Source organism: Orcinus orca, chromosome 15, assembly GCF_937001465.1.
Source record: "Orcinus orca chromosome 15, mOrcOrc1.1, whole genome shotgun sequence".
Taxonomy (NCBI): Eukaryota; Metazoa; Chordata; class Mammalia; order Artiodactyla; family Delphinidae; genus Orcinus; species Orcinus orca.
Genome location: NC_064573.1, coordinates 67219495 through 67243744, shown reverse-complemented (window position 1 = coordinate 67243744; position 24250 = coordinate 67219495). Strand labels below are relative to the sequence as shown.

Here is a 24250-nt window from a genome sequence, read left to right as displayed (position 1 = left end):
TGGCAGCCTTCAACTCATTAGCAAATATCAATAAAAAGGCAGTATACTTGATCTCTTCATCAGTCCACCAATTTATAAAATATTTTTTAAATTTTAATCCTCAGAGAATTAAAATGTTAAATACATCTATTATCACGTTCCCAGAGTTTTGATCCTTCCACCCTTCCCCACCCTCCATGGCCTCATAAGCAGGAAAAGGCATGTGTTCCCTTCTCTGGACAGAGCACTCCCTCCTGCCCAGCCGCCTCCCCTGTCCCCTGGGAGGCCTCTGGCCCTAACAGGTCTCCAGCTTTGGGTTTGAGCCACAGGAGAAACTCAGAAGCAGAGAGGCTGGGAGAGGAGGAAATGCTGCTGACTCACCCAACTTTATCAAACTGATACTGATTGGCTGGATTTGGAGTTTTCTTTCCATGATCCCCAGGATACAAACAGCTCAGTACTGAGTCAGGAGACAGCAAGTCACTGGAAGAGGAAAAAGACTGCAGTGAGAACGCCGGCCAACCCATTGCTTCCACGCAGACGTGGGCATTTGGCGGTGGTAACGCCCCCTCTCACTGATGATCAAAGCCAGACCCTTTACATGCCTGAGGTCATCAGATAGTCATAACCCTATGAGGTAGGGAGTATCATCATTTCCATTCTACAGAGGAGAAGATCAAGGCTTTAAAAGATATGGCTTGTCCAAGATCACACTGCTATTAAGTGCTGGAGCCAGGATTTACTCTATTCCATCAAAGACAGTAATACTCTTAACCACCAATTTTTTAAGAAACCTATCCCTTCAAGAGTTACATGGTGACCAGAGCCTTTTCCTCAGGGGAGCAAAGCCCTGTGACACAATAGGAATAATCAGAATTTTCACAGGAGCAAAACAGATCCCTTCTACCCCAGAGAGATCCAGTGTGAAGCTTTGATATTGTGCTTATCTCACTTTTTACCAAATCTCATGCTATCACAGAAATAGGTCCCCTTTAAAATTCCCAGAAAAAGATGTATCACATAGACTGGAGACAAGGTGACCTAGTGCTGTAAGCAGAGAGACACGGTGATGCCACAGCCACCTACTCACAATGGTTAAACATGTAATTAAACGTGACAATCAGAGAAGAGATGGGGAGAGAATGGAGTAATTTGATCACAAAGGTCAACGAGGCCCATTCTTTCCCTTCACCAAGGGAGTTCCCCTTCGCCTTCCAGGGACAGCGTCAGGAGTGACTCAGGCGGAAACTGCTGCTCTGAGCCAGCAGGCCTCCAGGAACTTAGCACCGGGAGGGTGGCAGCTTCTGGCTCTGCCCTGCTCTCTCTCCTGACAGTGTCTCCCTGCACCACCACGACCCCCAAGGGTCTCTGTCCCCTTCGCTGCTTCACACAGAGAACCGGCTAGAAAATGAATAATTGTCAGTCTTTTAGCCAATGTTTAGTGACTGTTACTAATATACAGAATCAGCCAAAATGAAACAGAACAGCTAAAAATGCACAAGATTAGGATTTTAAATTGATGAAACCTGATGGAAGAATCAAATCTTCTCGACAAAATTTCCATCTGCAATATGTGGCTCAGGACAACTGAATTTGGTGAAAATAATGGCCATTAAAGAGAAGGCTATATACTCATAAAAATATGACTATTCAAAACACTATTCAATTACTCAAGTCTTTGTTATAAAGTTTTAAAAAAAGAGATTTTTAAAATCTTCGTAAAGTGGAAATGGAAAATAATTTAAAATAATTCAATGCCTTAATGAAAAACTGATTAATGAATTAAAGTGGCCTAATGGAGATCATTCTGGAAAACAATTTCTTGAGGAAAATTCAGCAAGGTTCATATAATTCTGAATAAAATGTTTATAATAAAAACATGAATTTCCTAATGAATTAAGAGATCCTGGCATCAGTCGTCAATGTTGCTAACATCTCAAAAATAGAGACAGCCTGTGCCTCCTGATAAAATCATGCAACATCTCTGACACAGTGCTGCACACCCACCTCCCCCGCTAAAAATGGAATCTGATCAGGTCTCTAACTCTACCTACAATTTACAGGAAATACAGGGGGAGGGAGTAACACGTTCAACTGTACCGCAGGGATGCAATCATCAAAATGCAGCCTGGGGGAAACCTACAGAGCAAACAACCTACTTTCCTCAACAAATAAAAGATGGCAGGACATTCAGATGGGAAGACACCGGAAAGAAGCTTCATCCAACTGCAACACATGGATCTTAAAAAGATCCAGATTCAAAACCCAAACTGTAAGAACAAAACTAACAAAGAACACTTATAGGGAAATCTGAACTCTGACTAGATAATTGATATTAAGGAATTAGTGTCATGCTGTGATTAAATTGAAATTTTTAAAAAGTATCCCTGTTTTAGTTGATAAATAAATAAAACCACACACCATGGTGTCTCCATGGGGCGAAAGCAGCCTTGAGCAAAGGCCTCTAGGCTGCGAGTCTGAAGTCTAGGCCCAGCACTTCCATAATTGGACATATGCCCCTGAACTCAGTTTCTCCATCTGTAAAATAGGGGGAGGAGCTAGACAACACCTGAAGGCCCTTAAAGAGCTAATCCTGGCTTCAGGGTGGTGTTTCCTTTTGGGTTTCCTCCCTCTTTGGGGACCAGGGCAATGACAGTAGTGCAGTACCATGGTACACAGGTCCAGCTGGCTTTGAATCATCACTCTCCATGCACTACCTGTGACCCTGGGGCAGCCTCTTAACTCTGCAGAGCCTCAGTTTCTTCACCTTGTAGAGCTACTGTGAGAATTAAATCTGATGATGACAAACAGCTGTCACTTACCAAGCATTTCACCTATGCTAAGCATTTTACCTGACTCACACAGGCACCCTGGGAGGGGATCTAATTAATGACCGGAGTGAGGAAACAGACTCAGAGGTCAGGTAATCTGGCTAAAGGTGCACACACAGCTGTGAGGGGAGACCCGGCACTCGCAGAGCTCGTAGCCAGTGTGCAGTCCTGCCCCTATCACGGTATGTGCAGTGCCCCGCAGGGGAGTGGGCTTCAGTGCACACTGGGGCCAGCCTGCAGCCCCGTGACTTAGCAGACAGGACATCTGAGAAGTGAGCAGGCAGAACGATCACGACAAAGAGCTCCACTGTGGCCAGGGCCATCATGGGGCCCTCGAGCTGCTCACTGGACCAGCACTGCAACTGGGTTCTCTGAAGAAGCCAGCCCTAGGCTCCCTCTGCTGGGGTGAGGTGGGAACAAGGTCAACTCCATCCAGAGTGCTCGGGGTGGTCCAGCAACACTCTCAAGCACAGGGACCAAGGATGCAGCCTGAAGGGGGTGTGGACTCTAAGTGCAGGGTTGAAAACCCAGGGGAAACGCCATCATCAGGCAGGCCTGGGAAGAGTTCCATCCCACCAGGCACCAGACCCACGTCTCCCTCACTGATCTTTCTACACCTGACGTGAGGACTCACTGGAAGCAGGTGGGGCAGGGTCGGGAGGTGTGCCAGGCCAGGTGAGCCTATTTCACCCCCAGGCCTTCTCGGTCCTCCTCCCTTCTTCCCACGCTGGCTGTGGAACAAGCAGCCACGGTCAGGGCCTTTCTGGGGATGCTCCACCTGTGGCTGCCACTATGTGCCTCTGCTCACCCTCCTCAAAACCCCCACAGGGACCCGCCAGTCTTCCTCCCACTGCCCAGGTAAGGACAACCTGGGATTGAGCTGAGCTGCAAAGTGAAATCCCAGCACCTTGGGACAGAAAGAGACAAGAAAAAGAGAGGCCTAAATTTGTCAACCTGGTAAGGTCTGCCAAATCTCACTTTCACATTCACACTCTTTCCACTGGTGTAAAAGGTGGTGCCCTGCCCACTCAATTTACAACAGGCTGTAGTCACTTCTAGCATCTGCTGTGTAGTGAGAGGACTTCACCAATTCAAGTCAGTGAGTGCTTTCCAAATACCTGTGATGTACCAGGACTTCGGGGCTGTGTGGACGTGACAACAGAAGCCAGTGTGGCCATGAACTCCACTCAGAGCCAGATGAGGGAGGATCCGAGAGGAGCCCAGCACCAAGGCTCCCAACACACCCCCCTCCCACGCCCCACCCCCCGCAGCACCTGTCCAATACCCTGCACTGATGGGGGTGATCAGTTCTGTGGCAGTTGTCACTTTGGCTTTTACCGTCATGATGTTGAGGTTCATGAGGTAGTAGAAAGTCAGGTGCAGTACACTGTCATCTGGAGGGGAGGAGGAAAAGAAGACATCATTTATGAGTTAAACACTAGAAGAGCGTCAACAGTATTATAGAAAGCAAAGTCAACAAGACTTTTAAGATCTTTCACTATAAAAACAACTTGATGGCAACTTAACATTGAGTAAAAAAAGTCTCTACAAATTCTTTGCTACTACTCCCTCCAGGAGGTGGAGCTTCATTTCCCTCCCTTGAGTGTGGACTGGACTTAGAGACTGCTTCTAACTAACACAACATGGAAAGGAAGCGATCAAGGGATCACCAAGTGATATGGGTTAGCATCACTATTAACGAGACGAATTGATACCTCCGACCCCTGATAAGACGTGATGGTGAACACTGCCATCTGTGGTATTCCTTCCCCAAAACCCACCACCTCAGTCTAATCAGGAGAAAACAACAGACAAGCCCAAATTGAGAGCCTTTCTACATAATACATAAACCTCATCTTCCAAAGTGTCAAGGTCATGAAAGACAAGCAAAGACTGGAGGAGACTAATAGGCATGACGACTAAATGCAATGTGAGATCCTGGATTGGATCCTGGACGAGAAAAAGGACACTGGTGGAAAAACCAGGGGAATGTGAATAAGTTTGGTAGTTAATAGTACTGTACCAATGAAATTGACACTGATTTTGATTACTGTGGTTAAGAAAGATGTTGATATTGGGGTGAAGAGCAGGTGTGAAATCTTTGTATCATCACTGAAACTCTTCTGAGTCTAAAATTATCTCAAAAATTTTTTTATAAAAAGGCAAAGAGAAGACAAGTGTGTAGAGTGTTTCCATTTATGTAAAAAATAAAAGGCGGGGCTTCCCTGGTGGCGCAGTGGTTGAGAGTCCGCCTGCCGATGCAGGGGACACCAGTTCGTGCCCCGGTCCGGGAAGATCCCACATGCCGTGGAGCGGCTGGGCCCGTGAGCCATGGCCGCTGAGCCTGCGCGTCCGGAGCCTGTGCTCTGCAACGGGAGATGCCACAACAGTGAGAGGCCCGCGTACCACCAAAAAAAATAAATAAATAAAAGGCGAAGGGGTTAAGTATAAACTTGTGTAAAAGCTTCTAAATGCATAGTTTATTTCTTGAAAATACATAGGAAACTGTCACAATGGTTGCCCTTGAAGGTAATGACCAGGACCAGGGTCTGGAAGTCTGGGGTGAGAAGGAAACTTACATCTGACTGCTAACTCTTATCCTGCTGGGATGCTTTACCATGTGCTCCTTTACCCATATGAAGCCAGTTTCAAAACCCACTGTCTCTGCAAAATACGAAGTTCTACTTATATTTATTAAATTAAGCAGGTTGGTCATATTACTCAAAGCCTGCATACTCTTGGCAACTTGTTCTGTGTATCTAACCTGTCAAGTTCAGAAAGAGGTGTAGTTCCATCAAGCATCCCTAATGTGTCTGATGTTTTTGCTATGTTTTCAAAGTTATGGCTTAGGAGGGGGAAAAAAATCAAACTCCATGAAGAACAACAAAGGAAAACAGAAATATGAAACCAGAATCTTTTCCTGGGTAAGGAGGCATCAGCTTGCTGGACCCCGCAGAGCGGCAGCTGGCTGCACTCCTAGGCGCTACGAGATCCCCCAGACCAAGGGGAGCCAGACCTTTGCACCTCAGGTCCAGCATGACGGACAGTGGGTGCCTCTTCAGCATCTCCTTGCGCTTGTCGTCCAGCTGAACTCCCAGTGTGGGTCGCCGGCGTTTCTGGACAAAGGAAAGGGTCGAGCCGGTAAGCACTGCTCACGGGAATCTCCCCTGTCCCCTTCTCCCTGCTGGCCAGGGCCTCACCACTGGGACCCGTGCTTCAGCTCTCCAGCTGCCAGAATCCCAGCTCCCTTTCTTTCAAACCTCTTTCTTCTGCTTCTAGGGAGGATGGCACCCACCAACTAGTGGGCCCCTAGGGCAGCCGCTCGGCACTCCCCACACTCTCACCGTGGTCTGCTCCTCTTCAGCATCCGAGTCACTCTCGTCATCTGCAGCGACAGAGAGAAGGCAGCTCGAGGTGAGGGCTCCCAATTCTCCTGAGAGCACCTCAACCCAGGGCACATAATAGGGCCCAGGCTTTTGTAAATGGGTTCCTTTAGAATAAATATTTGCTGCTTCTTATTCAGTATAGAAAACAGAGTGATGCAAGGAAAAGAAAAATGACTTATAATCCCATCACCCTGTTTTTTTTCAGTGATTTTTAATGTCATCCTATGGACCACAAGCTCCTCCATTGGTGGTGGTGGTGGCAGTAATAACAGTAGTATAAACAACAATAACAGAAGCTCATATAATTTGAGGGGTTACTGTGTGCTGAGGATGATGCTAAGGGTTCTGCATGCATGACCTCATTTAATCCACATAATAATTCTACATGAGGTATTACTATCTTGTTTTTACAGGAGAGTAAACTGAGGCTCCGAAACGTTAAAGAACTTCCCTAGGATCAGTGAGCTGGTGAGAGGCAGGCTGAAATCCAAAGGCAGTGCTTTTCCCTGTCTACCCCGAGCACTAAGACATTAAAGCTAAGCTCCCTGCCACACAGAACCAGTACGGCTAATTACCAAAGGACCAGCACTGGCCCTGGGTGGTGACCTGGCATTCCTGGAACCAGCTACAGTAGACGTGGGGGAGGATCCTGACCACCACTTACCTTGGGAGTCCTCGGGAGGCTTGAACAGAGCCTTGGCCTCATCCACGCTGCCTTCAATCGCCACAGACAACGTCTTATCTAGGAGCAAGAAACAGCTTTCTGTGAAAGTTGCTGAGAGATAGAGCTAAGCTACACGACCAGGCCCGCCCTGGGGCTGCACTTCCTCTGCTTCTGTCACAGCTTCTTACTGACCAGGGCTGGAGGGCAAAAGTCCTTTCTCCAGATGAAGAGGAGCAAGGTGGGAAACCTAAGTCTTTTTCCCATCATTTATTGAAAACAAGGAACCCAAAATGCAGATTCCTGGCCAAGCATCACCTGAGACTAGGGGTGAATGCCTCTCTTTTCAGGCTTACACCAAGGCACAGAAATCCAAATCGATGGCCTAAAGCCACACGGCACAATTCTACCAACTGTCTTAAAGGTTCTCATCCAGAACCTGTAACTGTCCACATTCTGGAAACGACAGCTCTCCCCTCAGTTCTTATTCTCTGTTCTGCACTACACCTAGCACCTGGCACCTGCCTGATACTACAACATTTAACTGGGAGGCAGCAGGACAGTGGGTAGGAACCTGGAACCTGCAGTCCAGTCCCGGCCTGAGTCTCTGCTCAACCAACTCCCAAACTTACAACCTGGAAAGTTATGTCACTGCTCTGAGCCTCAGTTTCTGCACCTATGAAACAGGGACTTGACAAATGGTGGCTGCCCAGTTGGGTTAGGAGGACTGAATTTTAATTATAAAATTACTTTTAAAAATTAATTTTCAATCCTCACAGCAATCCTATAGGAGCAATACTATTACTCTAGCCATTTACAGATGAGAAAATTAAGGCTCAAGGAAGTTAGATACAACAGCCAAGAGGTAAATAAGCTAGGATTCAAGACGAAGTCTATTCAACTTGAGCTTGGTATCTCAAACACAAAGCTAAGTGGCCTGCTCCCTGCACCAGGCCTGACACCTCAATGAGCAATGCCTGGGCCTGCCTCTGTGCAACTCCGTGGGTCTAGCGCTGAGAGATCAGATAGGCCATCACCCTTCCTTCTCCATTCAAAAGGGTATACAGAGACGCAGATAGTCACAGGAGCCTGAAAGGGTTTGTTCAAGTGCACAAAGAGGGATGACAAACTTCCCCCAAGTGGCGGGCCCTTGGGATATTCCTCAGTGGCTGACCACTGCTTATCTCTGACAACCCTCATGAACCATCACACCTCATCCCAAACAAGCTGACTGCCCCCATTAACACTGGCAAATGCTAGACTGTTCTTTTGACTAGTTTATTCCTGGAATTCTACAGTAAAATGGGAATGGAAACAGGCTGGGTTTTAAACACAAAAGAAAAGAAAATTACTCACCCTGTCTAGGGGGCTGGGAGGATTTCATATGAGCTGATGATGAAAACAGGAGGGAGAAGAAAGGGGAGGGAGAGGATCAAAAGGACCAGGAAGACACAAGAAGAGAGACAGTAATGTGTTGATGCCCATGGCTGGGAGGAGAGGCATGCACTGGCGCAATGTGTGTCTGTCTGATGCAGTGGGGTGGGCGTAGGGAAGAAAACTTTAGGTGCTGGGTGAAAGCTTGCAGTAGGGCAAAAGGCAGGATCTCTAAAAGCTTCTCAAAATCCTAGTGGAGTCATGGGCTGCCTTCAAGCTTAATGAGGACACCTCCTCTCCTTCCGTAATTCACTGTTATGACATGCAGCCTGTTCCAGGGCTTGGTGAAAGCCTGAGACAGCTGGCTGGGACCTGTGTTCACCAAACCCTCTCTGTGAAGAGAGCAGGAGGCACTGATCCACCTGCCAAGTGTGCCTTGATGGGGTGAGTGCTTGGGAGGCCAGACAGGCTGCCTGGGCACTGAACACAACAGCCGACCAGTCAGGCTCATCAAAGATTCAAAGCCATCCATTCTGAAATGCCCATCAGGTTAGTCCAGCCTCAGGCCAGCTGGTCAAAACAGCCATGCCGGGCAGTGCAGAGGGGAGGCAGCATCTATCACCTGAGGGCTTCTGAGTAGGGCCAGGGAGCTTTCCTCAGCAGGAGGTGCTTCCAAATGACTCAGTTGGCCACAGCTGCTGCTCCCACAGCCCCTCCCTGCCCAGCCCCCATACTCACCACAGGCTTGCCCATACGCAGTGGCCTGGACAAAGAGGACATAGAGGGGAGGTGGTAGGTGTCGGGCTGTCTCATACTGCTTGTGAGCTTGGTCGAAGGGCATAAACAGATACTCCTGCACCGGTAGGGAAGCCTGCGAGCAAGGAAGAAGGGATTTTGTTTTTCTTTTACAGGCACACACAGGAACATGTGGCTTCTTAGTTACTTAGTATACAGTTTTTTATTTATGAAAGTGATAGCAGCAATAAACAGTAAGAAAATGAACTTTAAAAAAAGATACCATTTCGTCTAGCATCAAGAAAACATCAAATATCTAAATGTCAAAAGTGTGTCAACCTCTACACAAACACCTGAGAAATGAAAGATCTAAATGAATGGAGATATATGCCATGTTAATGGTCTCCAAGGCTTAATACCACCCAGATGTCAATTCTCCCCAAAGTATCTATGGATTCAATGCAATCCAATCTAAATCCCAGCAGATGAAAATAGACTAGCTGATTCTAAAACTTATATGTAAATAAAAGAGGCCAAGAATAACAGAGATAATCCTGAAAAATTAAATTGGAGGACTTACATTATTGAGCATCAAGACTTCTGATACAGCTAGAGTAATAAGTCAGTGTGATATTGGTGCAGAGACAACTAGATCACGCACACACAAACCCAAACATATACAGATATCTGATTTATGACAAAAAAGGCACTGCAGAACAGTGGGGGAAAGAATGGTCTTTTCAATAAATGAATCAGCTGAATACCTATGTGGGGAAAGAATCTGACCTTCACCTCACACTATATACAAAATTCACTTCCAGGAAGACTATAGATTTCAATGTAGAAGGTTAAACAATAGGGCTCTATAAGAAAATATGAGAATATTTCCATGACCTTGGGACAGAGAAAGGAAAAGACTGATAACTGGATCGTGTTAAAATTAAGAACATCTGCTCATTAAAGGATACTATTATGAAAGTGAAAAGGAAAGATATCTGCAGAAGACTCATCTCCAGAAAATATAGAGAATTCCGGGCAACCCAACAGAAAAATGAGCAAAAGACTTTAACAGGCCCTTCACAAATGAGGTACTCCAAAAGCCAGTTAGTATATAAAATGTGCTGTGCTCAACGTCACTGGTCCCCAGGGAAATGGAAATTTAAACCATAAAAGGTACCCTCCAGAATGGCTATAATCAAGAAAAATGACAACATCAAGAGTTGACAAGGATGTGGAAAATTAGAACTTTCACATGGTGATGGTGGGAATTTCAAAAATCAGTACAATCACTTTAGAAAATTGTTTCACTGAATACCAAAACTAAATATACGCATAGCATACTATGATCCAACAATTTCATTCCTGGGTATATATTCAAAAGAAATGTGTACACATGTTCACCAAAGGACACGTGTAAGAAGGCTCCTAGTGGCATTATTCGCAACAGCCCCAAACTGGAAACACCCCAAATCAAACACTAAACATCAATGAGAATAAATGAACTCCTGGTACTCACAACAACCTAGATAAATCTCACAAACTGTTGAATCAAAGAAGCCAGACATAGGGCTTCCCTGGTGGTGCAGTGGTTGAGAGTCAGCCTGCCGATGCAGGGGACACCGGTTCGTGCCCTGGTCCGGGAAGATCCCACATGCCGCGGAGCGGCTGGGCCCGTGAGCCATGGCCGCTGAGCCTGCGCGTCCGGAGCCTGTGCTCCGCAATGGGAGTGGCCACAACAGTGAGAGACCCGCGTACCGCAAAAAAAAAAAAAAAAAAAGAAGCCAGACACAAAAGAATATGTATTATATCATTCCATCTATTTAAGTTAAAAAACAGGCCAGGACTTCCCTGGTGCACAGTGGTTAAGAATCCGCCTGCCAATGCAGGGGACATGGGTTCGAGCGCTGGTCTGGGAAGATCCCACATGCTGCGGAGAAACTAAGCCCATAGGCCACAACTACTGAGCCTGCACTCTAGAGCCCGTGAGCCACAACTACTGAGCCCGCATGCCACAACTACTGAAGCCCGTGTGCCTAGAGCCCGTGCTCCGCAACAAGCCACCACCACAATGAGAAGCCCGCACACCACAACAGAGTAGCCCCTGCTCGCTGCAACTAGAGAAAGCCCGTGCGCAGCAACGAAGACCCGTAGCAGTCAAAAAAACAAAACAAACAAACCAACAAAAACAGGCCAAGCTAACCTGTGATGTTAGAAGTCAAGATTAAAGGTTATGGGGTGGGGGGACAGTGACTGGGAGGGGAATAAAGTATCTTCTGGAAAATTGCTAATGTTCTTGATTTGGGTGATTATACAGATGTGTTCACAAATGTGTACACAGGGAATATCCACTGAACTGTGAGTATACTTACGAGTTGTATGCTTTTCTTTATATAAAATTATTTTTTTTAAGTAGTATATGTACATTTTTTTTTAAAGTTGTATTCTAGTTTATAAGGCAAAAATTCCCAGTTCCCAACCACCAAAGGTAACTGTTAATGGTTTGGTGTGAAAACATACTTTTCTAAGCACATACATGACTTACACATATATACAGCCATTCAAATACTTTGTAAATGAAGGTATACAAATGGGATTATACATGTTCTACAACTTGCAGTTTTTGATTTCATAATTTAATAGATCTTTCTGTCCAGTTATTCTGTCAGTAACAGGATGCTCCATACTTCCATTATAGGTGTAAGACTGAACCACACAAGAATTTATTTAACCTGTACCCTATTTAGGAGCATTCAGTGTTTCCAGTTAACAGGAAAAATTGAAGTACAACCAAAATTTTTAGTTTCTGATTTTTGTCCCATATGAAGTGTTACTGAGCATATTTGTTAACTCTAATTCTATGCCTAGAGTTGAAGAGAAGAAATGTAGATCTTGCCAAATCCTACAAAAGTGAATTTTCAATTTCACTAGGGTCCTTTTACAAAGTTCCTCCATATTAGCCATTTACCCTGCTTTATAAAACTATATTTAGATCAAACTTGGCTTCACAAAGCAAACAAAAATCAGGTCACCCATATAGAAAGAAATTACATTTTACAGGTAAAGTGGGGACTTTTCCTCCTAAGGTACCTAACGGTTTTCAAATATGAGTAAAGTTCTTTTCAGAGCAAGTAGATTTGCTGAGCAGCTGGCCCCTGTGGTGCAGTCAGGGGGATCTAATAGACATCTGTGGAAGCATGCTTAGATACCTGGGGACTGTGGGCTGGCGGAGATCACGCAAGGTGTAAACTAAACTTACAGTTTGTGAAAGCGTTTTATCCGGAATAGGCGCTGGTGAAAAGAATACGCCGAGGTACGTGTGTGTATACGTTCCAGAGCGAATCCTGCTAGCAATTCCTCCACACAGGACACAACCTTATCACACCTGCTGTGGGCATGCAGACGGGACCATCCTTGCACTGTGCTCTAACACTGATTAGGGTAACAGACCCGACAAAACCCACAGGGTGATGTGGCTGCTGGTGGCCTCAGGTCAGCAATGTGCCACAGAGTGGTGAAGGCAAAGCAAAAGCCGAGGAGGTGGCAGGGTGTGGGGAGACCCTCACCTGCATGATGCTGTTGAGACGAGGCTGGAGGCTACTCAGGTACTCCTTCTTTACTTCAATCTCCTTAAGGATCTTCTCCTTGTTGGACAGGCACTCTCGGTACTTCTCCGCCAGCCTGTTGGGGGAAGACAGAGCACTGTCGCCTGATGCTCTCCAGGGACACCCCAACACACCTGTTCACTATCAGACTCTACCTAATGACAGCAGTCACGATTATCTGCTAATGTTTACCTAGCACTTACTATGTGCCAGGCACTTTGGAAAATGGTGTACAAGCATTATGGCATTTAATCCTTATAAAAACCCTGGAAGATAGGGACTTTTTTTTATCCCCGAAGGAGGAAACAAAGGCTCAGGGAGGTAGATAACTTGCCCAAGGTCATCCAGTAAGAGCAAGCACAGAGCTGGGCTCTGAACCCATGCCTGTCTGCTCCAGAGGCTGTGCCCATGACCACTGGTATCACCTACTGCTCCGTTTCTTGCCTCAGAGGCTAGACCCAGAACTTTCACAAATATATGGACTCAGCAGCTATAGGACACAAATGAGGCCCACGGACCTGAGTGGGGCAGAGTGGGGATAGATTCCAGACCAGAGCCACAGGAATGGAACACTTATGGCTTAGCCAAGGGCAAGTGATGTACTGGACAGGGGTGTGACAGGCCAGCCCCATCTGCTAAAAAACTGACACCAAGTCCCTAAGATCCAGACTCAGTACTTATTAAATTCATTATGTAGACCAAAGGCACAAAATATACTCAACAACAGAAAAAGGTAAGGAATTAAAAACAGCAGCTTCTCTGACAGAAAACAGAACAAATGTGCCAACCAAAAGCCCTGGAACTCGCGTACAAACATGAAAGGGAAAAAGGTCACCATGATGGAAGGGATGCAACCATAAAAAGTTCAGGATGGGGCTTCCCTGGTGGCGCAGTGGTTGGGAGTCCGCCTGCTGATGCGGGGGACATGGGTTCGTGCCCCGGTCTGGGAGGATCCCACGTGCCGTGGAGCGGCTGGGCCCGTGAGCCGTGGCCGCTGGGCCTGCCCGTCCGGAGCCTGTGCTCCGCAGCGGGAGAGGCCACAGCAGTGAGAGGCCCGCATACCGCAAAAAAAAAAAAAAAAAAAGTTCAGGATGAAAAAAATATACATACCATATTCTAAGGAAGATCTAGATTAAATTATACAGTATAGACATTCTACTTACAGTTAATAAATAAAAGCTCTTTATTAGTACAAAAAGTTTTATATGTAAAGGGGTGCCTCAAAGCATTATTTATAATACCAAAACAATGCAAACAACTTAAAGTCCAATTCAATATGGGAACAATTATGTGATTTACAATTTACCCTGGAATGTTGTACAACCTTCTAAAATAATGTTTGCACAGCTTTGCAATACCACACAAATATGCTTACAGGTGGGGGAAAAGGCAAAAAAAAAATCAGATTAATAATACAAAAGGTATTTAGGTCTTAGGCACTAAAATTTTAAAGAAAAGGTTACTCTTTCGCATAACGGCGTTAAGCAATTCCGACCCCACTTATGATGCAGTTCAGTTGGTCAAGTGTGAACTGCTAAGTGTGAATTAATCACAAAACGGGATTTGGTCTTAGAGACTATTCTGCTGGTTCCACAGTGCTTTGCTATCTGATCCTGGGTCAGGACAAAGCACTGTGCCTCATGGATAAAGGTCCGTGTCTGCACAGGTGAACAAGGTCAGGAAGGAGGAAACGCTACCTTTTCCGCTGCTCCAGCTCCCAGTCCAGACGTGCAAGGGTTTGCTGGTGAGGGTCTCCCATGGTGACTTCCACCTTGCTGATATCTGGAGGAGCCTCCTTATAAAACTCCTCTAAGCTGACTAGATCGATTTCTTCGTGCTTTGACCTGCAGTCAAAAACTCAATGTCAGGGCTTCCCTGGTGGCGCAGTGGTTGAGAGTCCGCCTGCCGATGCAGGGGACATGGTTTGTGCCCTGGTCCGGGAAGATCCCGCATGCCGCGGAGTGGCTACACCCGTGAGCCGTGGCCGCTGAGCCTGTACGTCCGGAGCCTGTGCTCCACAACGGGAGAGGCCACAACAGTAAGAGGCCCGTGTACCACAGAAAAAAACCCCAAAAAACTCAATGTCAAGCTGCTGCCCTCAGAAACCCAAACTGTGGCTTAAACAGGCCCAGAGTTCCACCCCGTGTACGTCAACTCAGCCCTGGTCTACAGCTACCCAGGAACCTAGAATCCAGTCTTCTCAGCAAATGCTCATTAGCAGGTGTTTCAATGTGAAGAGAGGTAGTTGGTGACATGCCACAGGATCCTTATCCATGTTGCCCAAGCTTTATATCCATGATTTAGCTGAAAACCTAAAAATACACTTATGAAATTTACAGACCTCTCCAAGCTGTGCAAGAGAGCTAAGAGCTTAAAGAATCAAATAAAAACACCATGGTCTAGGTCTAGACTGTCAGGTTGAAACCAAGAAATGCCATTTAACAGGAATAAACATAAGAGTCTACACTTAAGTTCAAATTATTAACTGCCTAAATATAGCATGGGGAAGATCCAACATAATATGACCAGATGTGAAAAGGTCTAGAGGCTCTAACTGTTGATGTACAGTGACACACAATAACTGAGATGGGGACTTTTATCTCCATTTTTCAAATGAGATAGAGGCTTCCATCAGTAAGCAGCTTGCCCAAGGTCACACAGCTAGGGAGAGGGAGAGCTGGGATTTGAACCCAGACTGTCTGATTCCAGGGCCCCTGATCCTTCCACATGGCCACCTGCCTCGCTACAGGGTTTGCTGGCTTTCATCTGAACAACGGTTACAGGTGGAGCATCCTATCTTTCTTCTTTTTAAATAGTACTATTTTTGAAACTTCTTGTAAGTCTTAAACTGAGAGTTTATTTCCTCCATGAACCCTTCTCCCAGGTTCCCCCAATGATAATATCTTATCTAAGCATAATACATTGTCAAAACTAGGAAACTGACAATTATACAATACTATTAACTCAGGTACCTGATGTGGATTTCACTTCTATTAGTACTTAAATATTATTATGTGGATGGACTCGTGAAGCAGATAAAGAAACCTCTCAAAAATCAGCATACACCAGACCCAATGCCTAACATGGTCCCCCTCATCCCAAGTTTATTACAAATAAAACCTGACTCCTTACAGTTTACACAAATAGATCTGACAAGGCAAGAACACGTTCCCTTCTCTTATTTTGTCTATTCCTTCCTCTTTCACATCTCTCAGCTTGGATTTGCCAAGGGGCATCACAGTTTAAGGACACTGACAAACTGTAGTTTGTTCACCTAAAGGCAGCTAGGCAGCAAGAAGTTCAGGTTCCAAATAATGAAATCCAGTTGCAAAAATGAATTGCTGGAACTTTAGAGAGGAAAGCTGGGCCAAAAGGTTAAAAAGATGTAATTGGAAGTGAGCTGCTCCCATACAACGTGCTCAGGAATCAAACTGGTAACGCAAAGGCTCTGCCTGCTGGGGAGAGACAACTGTTTTTCACCAGGTTCAGAGCACAAAACTCAAAAGGGTCAGACAGGCTTCTGAGGTTCTTTGTGCAGCCTGGAACTACTGTTTCCAATTCTCCCACTCAAAGTGATCTATTCACCCTTCCCCCAGATCCTGTAGTCTCCAAGGGCATCTGACTTCTTTTTAAAAAAAATGGCTCATACTGAGCTATGTAGGAAAAAGCAGTTACCAACAGACCATCTTGCCAAAGCCCTGTACTCCAACACTCACTTAAACTCCAGACATTTGGTGATCTCCTTCTGCAGGTGCATCACCTCATACAACAGGTTCTGGAGCTGCAGGTGATAGGCGTCCACTTTCTGCTTGGCCTGAAAGGAGGACAAGGTCAGAGGTGAGTGGGGCAAGTCGGGGTGGGGTGGGGCAAAGCAGAGCAGCAGCAAACTCAGAAAAGGGGTAAAGGAGATTAAAGATGGGATGAGAAGGAGGAAGAGGAGGGTTAAATCTCTCAGCTCCTACCTCATGAGTCTGATCTCTTCCTTTCTTCAACCTGATGTGGGCTAATCGGTTAAGCTTTTTTAGAGTCATGAAATGCACACAGCTCTGGATCTTCCGATCTTCGATCTCAATTGCCTACAGGCCAAAAAAACTGGTAAAGACCTTGACAACTGGAGCTGGCTCAGCTTCCTTCAGCCCCTCACTGCTCATCCTCATCCAGAGTCAAAAACAGACACTAGGGCTTCCCTGGTGGCGCAGTGGTTGAGAGTCCGCCTGTCGATGCAGGGGACATGGGTTTGTGCCCTGGTCTGGGAGGATCCCACATGCCGCGGAGCAGCTGGGCCCGTGAGCCATGGCCACTGAGCCTGCACGTCCGGAGCAACGGGAGGGGCCACAACAGTGAGAGGCCCACATACCGGGGGAAAAAAAAAAAAAACAGACACTGGAAGGAGCTCAGAACCATAAGAAGTGTCGGGGGAAATGGAAGAATGACTGTATAAGGGAATGCTTAAGGTTCCCAGGCATAAAAAACTAATTTCTACTTGGACCAAAGTAACAGGAATCAAAGATGGAGCAAAGGCAGCCAATGCAAACAACAGCTGTCTCTACACAATGTACACAGAGATCCTAACAACGACAACATCATGCCATACAACTTGACCTCTGTAAACAACATTACAGAATAATTTAAATGAAAATAGCAGAATTACAGCTGTAAAACTTGACTACAGTAAAACAAAATGTAATAATCTTAACAATATTGGCCAGTATAAGCACAAATAAGTGAGATTCCTGGAAAAATATGGATTGTTTTATTTTGAACTTACCCATTTAGTTTTCAGTCACAGCGTTTTGCTTCTCTGCCCTGAAACCTTTTTTTTCATTTAATATTAATACTTTAATTTTTGGTCTCTGATTTATTTGTACATATCTAGCCTTATAATAGCAATGGTGATTGACATGTACCATAATTTCTCCATGCCCAGCACTTAATAAATATCATTTGGATGAATTATCAAATTACAGTTATGGAAAACATTAATTATCCTGTACTTTCATGACTGTAATTGATGACTGGGTGGTGATGTTACAATAAATTAATAGGCAGGTCTCTGGAGCCCTCAGGCTCTAACCCCATGATGATGGCAGGACATAAGACCAATATAAAGAAGGGCTCTGATAGGTGCGAAATAGGTCCATCCATGCAGACCCACCAGGTCCGTGTCCTCCCAGCCCCACTCCTTACCACATCCTTGCCTCCCCTGCTCTTCAGGTCCTGGATCTCCGCCATGAGCCTCTGCAACTCCTGGCACGTGTACTTGTACAGCTCATAGTCTCTGCCAGGGTCCCGCAGGTCCACCTCAGCCTCCTCGCTGTAGTATTTACCTTCCTGTGGAGGCAAGGATATAGGCCTTGGGTGGAGAGTAAAAGTCTCTCTGTTGGAACAGGGACACTTGGCTGAGATGAGTAACAATGAAGCCCCAAATCAGGTCTCTAAAGGATCTGATCTGCAAATCAAATGTTTTTCTTTTTTTCAAAATGGAAAAGAATTCCTCTTTCTGATTATAAAGTAATGCATGCTTGGTGTCAGAGATTCAGAACATAGAGAGGAGTATCAAAAACAAAACGAAAACTTGCTTATAATCTCACCTCCCAGCCTGAAGTAACTCCATTGTTAGTATTGTGGATAAATACATTAAAAAAATAAATAAGGGCTTCCCTGGTGGCGCAGTGGTTCAGAGTCAGCCTGCCGATGCAGGGGACACGGGTTCGTGCCCCGGTCTGGGAGGATCCCACGTGCCGCAGAGCGGCTGGGCCCGTGAGCCATGGCCGCTGAGCCTGCGCATCCAGAGCCTGTGCTCCGCAACGGGAGAGGCCACAACAGTGAGAGGCCCACATACCGCAAAAAAATAAATAAAATAAAAAATATAGATAAATAAATAAATTAAATTAAATGGGATATTGTTCATGCTATTTAGTGCAATTTCCCATCACAATAAATATAAATCTCCATCAAAATGGCTACATATAGATGAACCAGAATTCATTTAACCAAATTTCTACTGATGGGTGTTTAGACGGTCAAATCAAGCTTTAGCAGAAACTAAAATATCCAAATTGGTCTCCCAGACTTTGGAATAAACAAACACATCTCTTTAAGAGAGAGTCAGTTACAATTAAAAATATTGCATTGCATATTTGAAAGTTGCTAAAAGAGTGGATCTTAAAAGTTCTCATCACAAGAAAAAAATTTTTGTAACAACTATGTAACACGTTGGATGTTAACTAGACTTATTTCGGTGATCTTTTCACAAAATAAACAAATATCAATCATTATGTTGTACACCTGGAATTAATATAATGTTATATACCAATTATACCTCAATTTAATTTTTTTAAAAAAGAGTCAGAATCAATACCTCCCAAAGGATAAGGTTCTTCGTTAATTTTAATTTCCTAAATCTGAGGAAAGCATCATCTTCCATTTAAGTTGAAGCTGGTATGTTTCTCTATTCTAGTTAAAAAACAAACAAAAACCACAACCAACCAAAAAATCAAGTTAAGTCATACAATCTATGGACTGGGAGAAAATATTTGCAAGCGATGCGACCAACAAGGGCTTAATTTCCAAAATACACAAACAGCTCATACAACTCAATAACAAGAAACCAAACAACCCAATCAAAAAGTGGGCAGAAGAGTAAACAGACATTTCTCCAAAGAAGACATACAGATGGCCAAGAAGCACATGAAAAGATGCTCCACATCGCTAATTATTAGAGAAATGCAAATCAAAACTACAGTGAGGTACCACCTCATGCCAGTCAGAATGGCCATCATTAAAGTCTACAAATAAATGCTGGAGAGGGAGTAAAGAAAAGGGAACCTTCCTACACTGTTGGTGGGAACGTAAACTGGTGCACACTATGTAAAACAGTATGGAGGTTCCTCAAAAAACTAAAAATAGAGTTGCCATATGATCCAGCAATCCCATTCCTGGGCACATCCAGACAAAACTCTAATTAGAAATGATACATGCACCTCAACATTCATAGCAGCACTGTTCACAATAGCCAAGACATAGAAGCAACCTAACTGTCCATCGACAGATGAATGGATAAAGAAGATGTGGTGTATATACAGACAATGGAATACTACTCAGCCATAAGAAAGAATGAAATAATAGCATTTGCAGCAACATGGATGGACCTAGAGATTAGATACAAAGTGAAGTCAGTCATAAAGAGAAAGACAAATATCATGATACCACTTACATGTGGAATCTAAAATATGACACAAATGAACTTACTTACAAAACAGGTTCACAGACACAGAGAACAGATTTGTGGTTGCCAAGGGGAAGGATGGATTGGGAGTTTGGGATTAGCAGATGCAAACTATTATACATAGAATGGATAAACAACAAGGTTCTACTGCATTGCACAAGGAACTATATTCAAGATTCTGTAATAAACCATAATGGAGAAGAAAAAAATTGTTAAGTCATAAATTAGCTTGACAGATTCAAGGACAGAGAAACAGCAAAAGAAGAACCTGCTGACTACAACAGCACTCAGGCCTCAGAAGACATTCTTTAGCTACATGGTTCTGGTACTGTCTCGGTAGCAGACCAGGGATGTCACATCTCCAAAGCCTTAGTGGCCGCTGCGGATGGACTGCCTTCTTCTGACCATCAGGAAAGCTGGAGACACACACCATACTAGAATGCATTCTCTGTTCCCGCACTAATCGTGTCTAGTACAGGCTTGTTGGTTCTTGGGATGCTGCAGCTAAATCTGATATGGATTCTCAGGTCTTGAAGAGCCAAGGGAATTCCAGGCACCTGGTCAAACAGAGGCCACCTGGGAGGTTACGCCTATGACCTTCGGCTGCTGCAAACCCACAGCCAGGTGCTTGGCCACGAGCTGCAATTTCTCAGCAGCACAGCAGCCCTGGCTGATCTCACCTGTTCAATGTCAGAACGATTACGCTTCCCTTCAGCTGGAGCTCCATCACTTCGGATCACTTTGGGCTTTCGTTTTTTGCTCGATTCCGATGACATGGTTGTTTGGTGAAGTCAGGAGGAAACAGCAGAGACCTGTTAAGAGGAGAAAGCTTCTGAGCTTTTCCAGAGTTGGAACTGGAGATTTTCCTAGAGTCAGAATACTGAAGTCTAACTAGCAGTTGTGCCCGCTTACACTCTTGGTAACTCAAGAAAAGTCATCAACCCTCCAAAGCCTCAATTTAATCCTCTGTAAAAAGCAGAATCATCCCTCAGACTGTTCAAAATGAACTCATCTTCCCCAACTGCACCTCCTTTAAAGGCACCACCACAACCCCACTGACCAAACTCCTCAGCCAGGCACATAAACCCATTCTCAACACAACTGATTGATCATTGTGTGCTGGACCTTGATCTAAGCACTTCAAAGGTATGTTCTCATTTGGTTCTTATAACAAGGATCCTCTCAGATATGAACAAGCACCATTTTACAGGTGAGAACACTGAGGGTCAGGAAGGTGAATGACTTGCCCAAGGTCACACAGCTAGTGTGCTAAAGCTAGGGTCCAACCCATGCCACAGCAGTGCCCCTGACAACTACGTTACTGTATCTTGTAGTGCTGCCACCATGTCATCTGGCGATGCCATCAACACCCTGGTTGACGCGAAAATTTAAAAGAACAGAATAGGGACTTCCCTGGTGGCGCAGTGGTTAAGAATCCGCCTGCCAGTGCAGGGGACACGGGTTTGAGCCCTGGTCCGGGAAGATCCCACATGCCGCGCAGCAACTAAGCCCATGCACCACAGCTACTGAGCCTGAGCTCTAGAGCCCGTGAGCCACAACTACTGAGTCCACATGCCACAACTACTGAAGCCTACGCGCCTAGAGCCTACTCCACAAGAGAAGCCACGAAGAGTAGCCCCTGCTCACCGCAACTAGAGAAAGCCCGCGCACAGCAATGAAGACCCAACGCAGCCAAGAAAATAATAAAAATAAAATAAAATAGAAAATAAAAAATTTAAAAGAACAGAACATACATTCATGGGCCTCTAGCGTCACAAAGTATCCTCTCTCTGCTACCTCTACTGACTGTCACCAGCAGCCTCTGAGGTGGGCAGCACTAACCCGCCTACCCCAGTGAATCTGTCACCAACACTTATTGAGGGAGCCAATGCCTCAACAGAGTTGAGTCAGAGAAACCCTGGGCTGGAGTCTCCAGTCCTCTATTTTATGGCTATGAGTCCTGCGACAAGTCACTTCACTTTTCTCTGCATCTACTTCCTCCCATATCAAATGAAAATAGCCATCCCTACCTCAGAGGTGGCTGTGGACATTAACGCAGGAGGCGCTCCACTGGGGCAGGTGATGAAGATGATCTGAGAGCAGGGCTTTAGATGGTACACAAGTGGTTAATAATGTTAAACACCTATGGAGAAAGTTAATCCCTTTCAATTCTTTTTAGAAACTTCTGATTGCTTCAAGAAGAACGTGTCATTTCCCTAGTTAGTCTTTAACACCTATGAATGACAACGTCCTTTTGTTAACAAAAGGACTCTATCTCAGACCCTTAGACAATGAAATCTAGCCACAATTATTAACGATAACCTTTACATATTAAATACATTAATTTTTATCACTACCTTCTGCATAGGACAAGTGAGAAAAGTTTTCTATTTATGGTAAAGATTTAAATTTTTCTTTTAAAGTAAATTTAAATTTTAAAAGTGACTCAATTAAAAGCCTTTAGTAAACAATCGTACAAGATAAGTTGATTTTTCACAGAGGGACCCGAAAAGCGTTAAGTGTGCGAAATCCTGACTTTGGCAAGACAGTAGACAGTGCCTGGCACACACAAGCGCATAATAAATGTGAGCTGCTATCACCACCACCGTGGTGGTCGTTATCTAGAAGCTGCCCCATAAGGCCTGACGATGCTGCAGCCACCATTTTCCACAGGAGGAAACTGAGAGTGCGGCGCCGAGCGGCCGGGGTCCCCGGAGAATAAGGACGGAGAACCGGGTCAGACCCCAGTCCGGGGACGCCCTCGGGAGGTCCGCACACCAGTCCCAGCGCGCCCAGCCCCACCCCGGTCCTCTCCTCACCACACTGCACCCAGACCTGTCGCGGCCAGCGAGCCACTTCCCACGGCTCCCGCACCACAGAGAAGCGGAAGGAAGGAGTGGCCGACCGGAAGTGAGGCGTGGAGGCCGGAAGCGGAGCGCGAAGGGTCCCGACGCAGCCACCAAGCGGTGCGGGCGGCTGCTGGGCTGCGAGGGGTCTAGGAGGTGGTGGCACCTGGGTTGTCTGGGCGGGTCCCAGCCGGCCAACAGCCTCACGCTGCCCTCTGAAACCAGGAAACCGAAGTTGCAAGGGCAAAGACTATGTGCCTCGTTCATTCTTTCCCCAGCGCCTAAAGCTATGCCCAGCAACTAGTAGGTGCTCGGCCAAGTATTTGTTGAATGAATTTGTCGAGAGCCCAAGATAACGCAAGAATGTAGTAGTGCCATGATTTGGACACTTGTGAATTTGCTTCCATAACCTGGATTCTTAACCACTGTCATACTCACCCGAACATCCCACACTAGCAAGAGCGGCAAGTCAAGGTGGGCATTAATCCCATCTAACCCCGCCTCTTTCCCCCCACAAGTTCATCCCCATTTTAGGCCCGATTTGCCCTAGGACAGAGTCACAAATCTAACGCAGCATTTGACAGCTTCAAGTATTTTCTACCCCTGGTATGAATTGTACTGATGAGGTTCAGTAAATCCTACTCATCTGAAGATAGAAACACTGATGTCCTGAATCCCTGGTTATGCAGTGTATTTCCTTCTGCCGTAGAAGGAGGCCCTCCCCAAAAGTAGCTCAGGGAACGCAATAACCTCCAGTGGGGTAGATCAGCCAGGTGGACCTGCGAAGCTGGCCCTGCCTGGGGCACTTGCCAAATTTCCTTGCAGATGAAGAAAAGACACCATGGTTATAGTAAATATTTAACTGGTTCCACCAGTGACTCCACCACAAGTTTTCCTGAAACGGAGGCAGAATCAAGATACTCAGAAGTTCATGAGGTGTGGGGGTCACTGAGGAGGTCCCCAAAGTCACTGACCCCACTATACACACCTGATGGCCCAGTGGAATGAGGGTTGGGCTGAGAGAATGTGAAGAGGGAGAAAAGGAATACGGGGTGAGGGAAATACGGGACCTAGTCCGTAGTTCTGCCTGCAGGAAGGCAATAGGGAGGGCAGAAGACACTCCCTGCACAGAAGGGCTGGAACAACTTGTTCAAGTTCTCAACCTCATTATGTGGGAAGAAAGAGATGCACCTCTCTCCAACTGTCTTGTATTAGGAACCCCTCCCCAAGTGGTCTTCTGTCATCTCTGTTCTATCTTCCCAATTCTGTATTCCAAATTCTTCAGTTCAAACCCAAGTTCTGAGTTCTAAGTTCTACCTTCTGGGTTCCTGTTCCATTCTGCTTCCCTCCCCCAGGTCCTTCCCAGCTCCCATCCCTTTTCCCAGCCTTTCTGGGTGGAATATGTGGATGTCCTGCTGACTTAGCTAACTTGAGGGTTTTCCCTTTTGCTTCTTGAGGCAGTTCTAGGCTTTTCTCCAGCAGAAGGGACTTGGCTCAGACTGTCCACCAAGTGGGTGGGCCAGTAGAGACCAGGGAATTCCTGAGAGCCTGGCCTGGTCTGACCTCCTCCCTTCCCACCCCATCTCTAACCAATGGACACACTACCTT

The 24250-nt window shown here is 45.7% G+C and overlaps 1 protein-coding gene across 8 annotated transcripts in view; it reads right to left on the bottom strand.

Annotated features, from left to right (window-relative positions):
• THOC5 (THO complex subunit 5) overlaps positions 1-24212 on the bottom strand; it is a 33908-nt gene extending 9696 nt beyond the window's left edge. Inside the window, exons 1-16 of one of the 8 annotated variants that reach the window (XM_049697776.1) lie at positions 22616-24212; positions 21827-21939; positions 20477-20608; positions 17756-17899; positions 16531-16644; positions 16285-16382; positions 14266-14412; positions 12530-12644; positions 8970-9102; positions 8214-8246; positions 6861-6938; positions 6155-6195; positions 5827-5926; positions 5040-5176; positions 4096-4208; positions 361-462 (exon numbers count right to left, since the gene is read on the bottom strand). In XM_049697776.1, coding sequence (XP_049553733.1) covers positions 361-462; positions 4096-4208; positions 5040-5176; positions 5827-5926; positions 6155-6195; positions 6861-6938; positions 8214-8246; positions 8970-9102; positions 12530-12644; positions 14266-14412; positions 16285-16382; positions 16531-16644; positions 17756-17899; positions 20477-20572 — 1451 coding nt within the window. In that variant the 5' untranslated portion in view covers positions 20573-20608; positions 21827-21939; positions 22616-24212. The remainder of the gene's footprint in view (positions 1-360; positions 463-4095; positions 4209-5039; positions 5177-5826; positions 5927-6154; positions 6196-6860; positions 6939-8213; positions 8247-8969; positions 9103-12529; positions 12645-14265; positions 14413-16284; positions 16383-16530; positions 16645-17755; positions 17900-20476; positions 20609-21826; positions 21940-22615) is intronic. The other 7 variants (XM_049697777.1, XM_049697780.1, XM_049697779.1 and 4 more) reach the window with 7 other exon arrangements.
• Positions 24213-24250: the final 38 nt, after the last annotated feature.